Source organism: Photinus pyralis, unplaced genomic scaffold, assembly GCF_008802855.1.
Source record: "Photinus pyralis isolate 1611_PpyrPB1 unplaced genomic scaffold, Ppyr1.3 Ppyr1.4_LG3b, whole genome shotgun sequence".
Classification (NCBI taxonomy): domain Eukaryota; kingdom Metazoa; phylum Arthropoda; class Insecta; order Coleoptera; family Lampyridae; genus Photinus; species Photinus pyralis.
In genome coordinates this window covers 11,239,411-11,248,501 of record NW_022170510.1, presented here as the reverse complement: position 1 = coordinate 11,248,501, position 9,091 = coordinate 11,239,411, and the positions used below count along the sequence as shown (strand labels likewise).

The 9,091-nt window shown below is 35.8% G+C and overlaps 2 protein-coding genes across 2 annotated transcripts in view; one reads left to right on the top strand and one right to left on the bottom strand.

Moving 5' to 3' along the window:
• The window catches only part of LOC116166355 (fat-like cadherin-related tumor suppressor homolog), a 288,265-nt gene that overhangs the window by 171,235 nt on the left and 107,939 nt on the right, over positions 1 to 9,091 (bottom strand). The window lies entirely within an intron of this gene.
• On the top strand, positions 219 to 4,398 carry LOC116167118 (uncharacterized protein K02A2.6-like). The gene is made up of 2 exons (XM_031482359.1): positions 219 to 1,277; positions 1,357 to 4,398. Exons 1-2 carry the CDS (start codon positions 219 to 221, stop codon positions 4,396 to 4,398), a joined length of 4,101 nt encoding a protein of 1,366 aa, XP_031338219.1.

Here is a 9,091-nt window from a genome sequence, read left to right as displayed (position 1 = left end):
TGATATGTATTTGGGAAATTGTTATCTCATAGCAGACTTGCACCAGTCGCGTAATGCAAGTCAAAGAGCTCACGCGTTTGTATAATGTAATAGTTTTGCAATAAATGTATTTCAGTATCCTTCCGTTATATGTGTATATATCCAGGATATCTAAATACAAAACAGTGGCGACGAGTGTCTTGATTAGTGATTGGAACAGTGGAAAATTGTGAATTAAAATGGCATTAAATCCGGTTAAAGTTGAAAACGTGCACGGCAATTTACACGAATTTGACCCAAACGTTCATCAATGGGACCTTTTTGTGCGTAAAATGAAACAATATTATTCTGCCAATAATATCGATAAGGCCGATAAACAACGTGCTTTATTTTTAAATGCGTTAAGTGATAACGCGTTTTCTTTAATGTTGGATCTTTGCATGCCGGATAAACCGGAAGAAAAAGATTTCGATAGTTTAGTGGAGTTATTCAATAACCATTTTAATCCAAAACGTGCAATATTCGCGGAAAAGGAACAATTTTACGGGGCGCGTAAGGAAAAACATGAATTGTGTAGTGATTGGGCAGCGCGTGTTCGTAGATTAGCAACGTATTGTAACTTCGGTAATTCTTTAAACATGATTTTACGTGATAAATTTATTATCGGTTATAATGACGGGAAAATTAAAGACAAATTGTTTCTAAGCGAGGAAAGTGTTACGTTTCAAGAAGCGGAGAAACAGGCGAAGACGTACGAAACACTAGAAGCCACTAGATCACATCAAATAGCCAATGATCAAGCGGATTTTTTCTACCGACGTGTCAATAACCAAAACCCCGGAGCAGCATCAACTTCTCGAAAAAGTGAGACGGCCGTAAAACCAGAGCCTTTGGACGTACATCTGGTAGGGAAAGGTAAACGTTTCAACAACCAGCAAGGTAAGAAGTCTAAATTTAGTAATTGGGACAAAGACGTAAACACTAAGTGTAGAGTATGTGGGAAAAATTCACATGCATCTACAGCGTGTAATTACAAAAACTATCATTGCCACAAATGTGGTAGAAAAGGACACTTACAGAGTGTTTGCGCCAACAAAAACATTCAACCACGGAAAACCGCAAACTCTCATTTTGTGGACGTAGACGATGACCTGGACACATTGTACAGTTTAGACATTAACAATCAATTTTTGTTACCCATTCGCACTATTAAAGACACAGAGAGTGGCGAACCAATTTTAGTTGATGCGTGTTTAAATAATGTGTATTTGCAATTTGAACTGGATACGGGTTCCGCGGTATCTGCAATGAACGAGTTTTTATTTGATACACTTTTTCCAGACGAAATTTTGGAAAGAACGAAAATTAAATTAAAAGGTTACAGTGGTGAAATTATTACCTACTCCACTAGGTGTCGCGTCAATGACAATCACATGCTCAAACAATAGGCATCCAATAAATATTTTTGTAATTAAGTATGGTGGACCACCAATTTTGGGACGTGATTGGTTTTGTAAAAATCAGCAAAATTTTAAAGTAATTAATAATGTGAACCTGTTTGGCGGCGACGTGGAGAAACTAATTTATAAATACCCTCAAGTATTTAATAATAAATTACGCACTTTTACGGAAGCAGTGGTCGATTTAAAACTTAAAATAGGGACTGAACCCAAATTTTTTAAACCCCGTCCACTTCCCTTCTCGTTAAAAGAAAAGGTGGAACGCGAAATTAATAGGCTAGTGTCTGAAAACGTCCTATCTCCAATAGTCATGAGCGAATGGGGAACACCTATCGTCCCGGTATTGAAGAGAGATGGATCTGTCCGAATATGTGGTGATTATAAAATCACACTAAATCCATATTTGAAAAATGTGAGCTACCCTCTACCCAGAATCGAGGACTTATTTTCCAAATTAGCGGGTGGTAAATATTTTACCAAAATTGATTTAAGTTCGGCTTATCAACAAATTTTATTAAGCGAACAGGCCAAATCGTTATCAACCATAAGTACACACTTGGGTTTATTTGCGTATAACCGAATGCCGTATGGAATTAAAACAGCTCCATCCATTTTTCAATTAATAATGGAGAAAGTTTTAATTGGGTTGGAAGGCGTTACGTGTTTCCTTGACGATATCTTAATCGCGGGAAGAAATAAGGAAGAACATCTTCTTAGAATAGATTTGGTGCTTAATAAATTAGAGAAGTATGGATTAACAGTGCGAAGAGAAAAATGCAATTTTTTTCAAAAATCTGTTAATTACTTAGGGTTTGTAATAGATGAAGAAGGGCTCAGACCTTCTACTGAAAAGGTAGATGCATTACTAAAAGCTATACCTCCTAGAAATAAATCGGAATTAAAGTCAGTATTAGGAATGTTTAATTATTATCGTGCTTTTATTCCAAATTTTGCCAGTATGTGTGAACCACTTTATAGGTTGTTAAAAGACGAAAGTTCTTGGATTTGGAATAAAACCTGCGATCAAGCATTTGAGACTTTGAAGAAAACGATATCTTCTAAACATGTATTAGCACACTACGACTCTGCAGTTCCTGTAAAGTTGACAGTGGACGCTTCTTCAACCGCAGTGGGTGCAATTTTGACACACCGTTACGAAAATGGAAAAGAAAGGCCAATAGCTTTTGCGTCTAAAATTTTGACAACCACTCAGAGGGCTTATTCTCAAATAGATAAAGAAGCTTATAGCATAATTTTTGGTGTATCAAAATTTACGCAGTACCTGTATGGTCGTCATTTTGTATTAGTCACCGATCATAAACCTCTTTTGTCGATTTTTGGGCCAAAGAAAGGTATTCCGATAATGGCAGCAAACCGTTTACAACGATATGCTGTATTTTTGTCAGCGTTTGATTACACCATTGAATACGTTAAATCGGATAAAAATGTAGCAGATTGTTTATCTAGATTGATTGAAGACAATCAAACCGAGATGAAAAATTACTTGGACGACGACGACGAAAACTTTACCTACTTAAATTTAATAGAAAAACAAGATATTTTTCGGCTTGATAAGAAAGTTATTCAAGAGGAAACTAGGAACGACGAAATATTGCGAAAGGTATTCGAATTTGCGTCACAAGGTTGGCCAAGTGACTGCAAAGAAGAGGAACTGAAACCTTATTATATTAGGCGAGACCAAATTACAATAGAAGATAACCTATTGATGTGGGGACATCGGTTAATCATACCATCACGTTGCAGGAAAGAAGTTTTAAAAGAGATACATTCGACACACATGGGAATAGTTAAGAGTAAATCATTAACTAGATCATTTGTATGGTGGCCTTCGTGCGATAAAAACGTCGAAGAATTTTGCAAAAATTGTTTAGCTTGCTCTAAACACAGAAACAGTCCGCCGAAAGCTGAAGTGATTGAGTGGCCAAAAACTGAACAGCCGTGGGAAAGGGTGCATATTGATTTTTTTGGTCCACTGCATAATAAAATGTTCATGATTGTGGTAGATTCCCATTCGAAGTGGATAGAAGTTGTTTATATGAAGAACATTACTTCGGAAAATACAGTAGATAAGCTACGAGAAATATTTAGTCGGTGGGGATTGCCAAAGATCGTAGTAACTGATAACGGACGTTCATTCGTGTCGGAATGTTTCAAGCATTTTCTATATATGAATGGAATTCAGCATATTACACCACCACCATATCATCCTGCCACAAATGGGTTAGCAGAGGTTTCGGTACGTACTGTAAAAACTCATATATTAAGGGCCATGGAAGAAAGGAATTCCACAGATCTTTTTGCGGCATTAAACCGTTTCCTATTGCACTACAGGAACAGCATTCACAGTAGTACGGGTGTTACTCCAGCTGAACTCTTGATAGGAAGAAAGCTACGCATGCGATTGGATCTCATTTTACCGGAAGAGCAGCTGAAGCGACAGCATTTGCGTAAAGAGGAACGAGGGAGAGATCCGAAGAGACTAACAAGAAACAGTGCGGAAGTGAAACGTAATAAAGTGAGTGCGAGAGGCAATTTTAAAAAAGGTGATCGTGTTTTTGTGCGCGATTATGGACGTGCTAAACCGAGTTGGGTACCTGCAGAAATTGTAGAACAAAACGGACCTCGAAACTATAAGACATTAACTAACGAAAACTTTATCTGGAGAAGACATTCGGATCAAATAATCAAAGGACCTTCTTACGATGATGACGATTTATTAGATTATTATTCACGTCCTTTGACTGTTGATTCAAATGCAACTATTGTTAATAATGTTGACGATGATGTAGTAGAGGAATCTGCAGTTGGAAAGGCTAGTTCTCCGGAACCAATTAGGGAAGCTGAAACAATTGCAGATGATTTTGTAGTAACTAACTCTAGAAGTATGTTGCGCCCAACCAGAAACAGAAAACCTCCTGACTGGTTCGCAATAAAATAACTTATGTTATGTGAGGGAGGAATGATATGTATTTGGGAAATTGTTATCTGATAGCAGACTTGCACCAGTCGCGTAATGCAAGTCAAAGAGCTCACGCGTTTCTTTAATGTAATAGTTTTGCAATAAATGTATTTCAGTATCCTTCCGTTATATGTGTATATATCCAGGATACCTAAATACAAACAGAAACAATGCCGAAGATGAGAACCAGCCACATTGTAGTGTTGTTAACGTAAACGTCCTGTTGGTAACATGATTCAAGTTATTTCTAAAGTCTTGGAAATTTGTTTACTTCAAATGAACACAGAATTGGAAAAACTTGTTGAATTGTCATTCTTAATGTTAGTTTCTTAATGTAAATTTGGTCCGTTTAATTCTATTTGTTATATTTAGTTTGTAACATAAATTTAAAACGGGTAACTTAAGGAACGTTTAATGGAAATTTTTATGTGAAATTTATCTGGTCAGGTGTTGATGGAAAGTTGTTATCGGGCAAGAATTAATTGTTTTTTCGACCAACAATGTCAGGAGGGAGATAAGCGATGCAGGTGGTTATCAGTTCTGGCGGCGTAGATAGAATTTCAAGTGTCGTCGAGAATAATGATGTTGATTTTATTAGAAAAGGTGTTTTTTTGCTAGAATTAAGAGTACAGGGGTTGTCTCGGGATATTTTGAAAGAGAGCGATTTAAAAAGTAGAAAACGTAATCGTTCTCACGTTAGTTATAGAACGCAGGAACAAATTTAATGTTGTGCCCTGAGGGAAAAAAAACTAAATTGTGTAATTTGAGCTAGCTAAATAAGTGGCTGTTGAATGGTATAGTAACCGCATATCATTGCACACAGCAATATTAACCATGTTAATTATCTCAACAGTGACTAATTAATATTTAATGATCACTCTCGAAAAAATAGACAAATGCCCACTCATGCTCTCACTAATTCAACAATAGGCCTGGAATAGTCGGTACCGTTAAAGTAAGAGACTATACCTCGCTACTCAATTATTCTATTTAATTACGTTTTAAAATTTCGAACTACAGTTGCATTTTGTATTCAGCCGATTTCTTGCTTTAAATTGCTTAATATTAGTGAATTCCTGCGACGCACCTCTTTCTCTCTTCCCACAGTCAAGTAACAGAATCTGGCAATAAAATAGAATTTGCAGAATCACGTAAGGGATTTTCAACTAATCGAAACTTATTAGGTTCCATTCTCGCACAAGGGAATAAATTAATTGAATTCAATGGCCTAATATTAGAATTAGAAGTGATTTTGGGCTTCTTAACGTCCGAGCATCACGTTCTAGGATTGTTTTCCGAATAAAACTAATTTTCCAATAGTTTAATGAAACTAAACATTGATTTTCGGTCAAATCGCCCCCCGTCTCCCTTATTCGGCGTTAATGAATAATTACGGACGTGTGTCCTCATTGCATCGTACCCAATTTTCCATTATTTTTTTTTTAAAACAAACAGAGAACGTAATTTATACGTAGAGGATGTAAAATTATATGTTTCTCTTAAATCATTTGTGATACAAAAAGTTCTCTCCGGGGGTAATTTAAATCTAATTTATATCTGTGGGGTTCTCTGTTGTTATTCAAGATTATAACTGTGCTATTAGCTTAGTATCGCATTTAAATGCTGTTATTAAGTGCGGTTGGCCACAACGAAATATTTTTTCTCCCTATATGAGAGTTAATGAAGGTAATTGAGATTAATTCCATAAATGCTCAATAATATATGAATGAGCGAATTCCAGATAATGCCCACCCTTACCTACCTACTTGGGTATTTGGAAAATTTATGAAATGTAGCATGCCGCTGGATCACTTAATTAACGAAGTCAATCTTAAAAACAAAACAGTTATTGCCACACGGCATGTTAGATTTCATAAATTTCTAAATATGAATCACGAATTTCTCCATTTTTTTGTATATCAACCAAAGAGTGCCATGTGCTTCGTTTTAATAAGGAAAACCTCCAATTTGGTTTCCCACAAAAAAGGTAATTACAATTAATGGGAGATAATTTTCAAAGCAACCCTAAAACCCTAAACTGGATAAAATGTTTTGTCCTTTTATACGATTTTCCAAATTCAGTTCACAGGCGGATTTAGGTACAAAATTCGCCAATGTAAAACAGATTACAGCATCTTGTCCAAATTGTGCCCCACAATACTGTAACGTTAATTTAATTACGTGAATTAATTTATAAGAGTAATTATTATTTTATCATTTATTCTTGAACGCACACGATATATTTCCCGGAAAGAATGTACCACATCCCCTTTCGTTTCTTATACGGGTTTCTAGAATATTCGCTACAATACGCTACCAAATGAATTGCATATTTATGCATACTTATTGACATTATTGATAACTTGACAATAAATATGCAAATTAGTTGCTAGTACGTATTCCTAAAAACGAAATTAAAATTATATTCGAATTGTTTTAATTTGATTCCATTCTTCCATATAACGAAACAGATGAGATCTACAACACTGGAAGATTAAATTAAATTATTCAAAAAACGCAATGTTAAAATTGCCGCTTTCTGATTTAATTGATGATTCTTTAATATTTCCCGTTTTGGAAAGCAACAAACGCCAAGAATTCCTATTCGTTCCGTTGTAATTGCGTTATCATTAAAATCGAATCGAGAGACGGCAGCACGTTTTCCTAATTGTTTCACAATAAGCAATTTTTTTCCTTTTATCAACCAAAAAACGATCAACGCTATTAACGTTTAATTTTATAATTGTCATTTTTCCATTAATCTTTACGTACACCTTTTGTATCGATCACGTGGAGGGCGGGAGTGCAGAAATCGTTTCTAATTGAAACGTCCAACTGATACTAAGTTTGTAAGCGTTTGATGTCACTCGCAGGGAGCTGCGTGAAATAATCTTTTGACGGTGTCACTCGAAAAGGGATGTGATGTGCATTTAACTTGTAAGTTGGCTTTGTAAAACTTGATGTAACTTACAAACTCAACTAATTTAAAAGTTTACACTGTAGTGTACAGCAACTAAATTTCTACGTCCGTTAATACAAGCGCCTTTAACTTCCTTTATTACAGTTTCGTAAGGGCTTTATGCCTCCCCCAATTAAATTCCATTTTACATATTTCGAACGTGCAGTTTAACGTCGCCATTACGTAAAATCGATAACTCTCCTTTTGCTTTTATTCCCAAAAAAGGTTTTCTCAATCTTATTTACATGCAAATGCCCTTTCCGACATTGTCAGTGCCGCTTTACTACTGCTAATATTCGTTTGCGTTAAACTAGATTTTGGGGCCTCGGGGTTGTATAATACTTTGATGAATGTTCAGTTTTGATTCCGAAACTTTAGCAGACCGGAATAAGAAAGCGGGCCTTGGCGAAACGGATGGGCAAAGGGGGAGGATGTAGAAGAAGCAGCAGGCAGCATCTGTCGTTAATAGTGTTATGTCTTGGGTTTAGATTAATCATTGCTCTTATAGAAACTTTACAAAAAACCTAGTCCGGGATATAATTAAATTCTTTTACCTTCAGAAGTAAATTAAAGTTTGTCCTACAACGAAATTATGGAAATTTTCGTCGAGTGTAGTTGATTGATGACTCTTCTGTTTTAAGTTTAGTAAAAAAACTGAACACAATTTAATTTAAACTGCATCAGTGAGTCAATTACGTATTATTTGAATGAGCCGAACATGAACAGTCGCTCCACATGATTGAGTAGGTAAACAGAAATTTAATCTGCACAATCCGAAATTTTCACTCGCCTTGACTTCATATAGCTCTACAGAATGTTATTCGGCGAGTTTTGGAACTACAATGTTACAAAACTTATGTCTCAATTTCCAAACAAGTACAAATTGTGCACAACTCTTGTGCAGATAAAGCGCATATTTTAAACCGAAATAGCTTTTGTTTTGACATCACCAATGGATATATTTCTTGCAGACGTCTCAATCGCCCTTTTTGAGTACCCTCTTCCGACAATCCGTTCTTGAGGTATAAGGGAGGAGGAGGGCTATGGTTGGTAGAAATTAATTCCTTTCGTTCAGACCTTTCATTAGAGTACCATGAAGGATAAAACTAATTCCATAATTGTTTTTTTGAAACCGTTTGTTTCGTTTTAGTTTCCTATAAATTATTCAATCCTAAAAATAAATTGCTCTTGTCGATAAATAATTAATCTTTGATACAACTATAAACAATGTTGTACCGTAATTATCCACCCCAAGAGAGGAGGACGAGTTCTGGGCCTGAAAAGAATTTAGTGACACTATTTTTGTACTCAAGCTTTTACTTACTATAAGTGCAGTTCATTTTACAAAATATGTTTCCTATATCGTCGGTAATAGCCAGATAATGTAGAGTACCTAATTGTTATTGTTTATTTACATAATATTTATACAGAGTGAAGTTTTGTCCGATGATAATCGTGGGGTTTCTAGAGAACAGCAGGACAGAGAAGCGGAAAAAATTAAACAAATTTGCTATGGCTAGCACAGATACCATCTGCAGAACTGCGCATGGGCGATTCTGCCCTTTTATGTGTAAGAATCTGTGTACCAAATTTGGTTCGATCGGGTCAGCCGTTCAGTCGGAAATGAGACTGACACACTTGCGTATGCGCGATTCTGCCCAAAAGCTTTTCAGCTCTTCCTTTCATATCTAAGAATATTTGTACAAAATTTGG

Coding starts and splice junctions, on each gene's coding strand:
- LOC116167118 (XM_031482359.1), top strand. CDS start 219: ATGGCATTAAATCCGGTTAAAGTTGAAAACGTGCACGGCAATTTACAC. Junction 1,278..1,356: donor AACTGGATACGGGTTCCGCG/GTATCTGCAATG, acceptor TTAAATTAAAAG/GTTACAGTGGTGAAATTATT.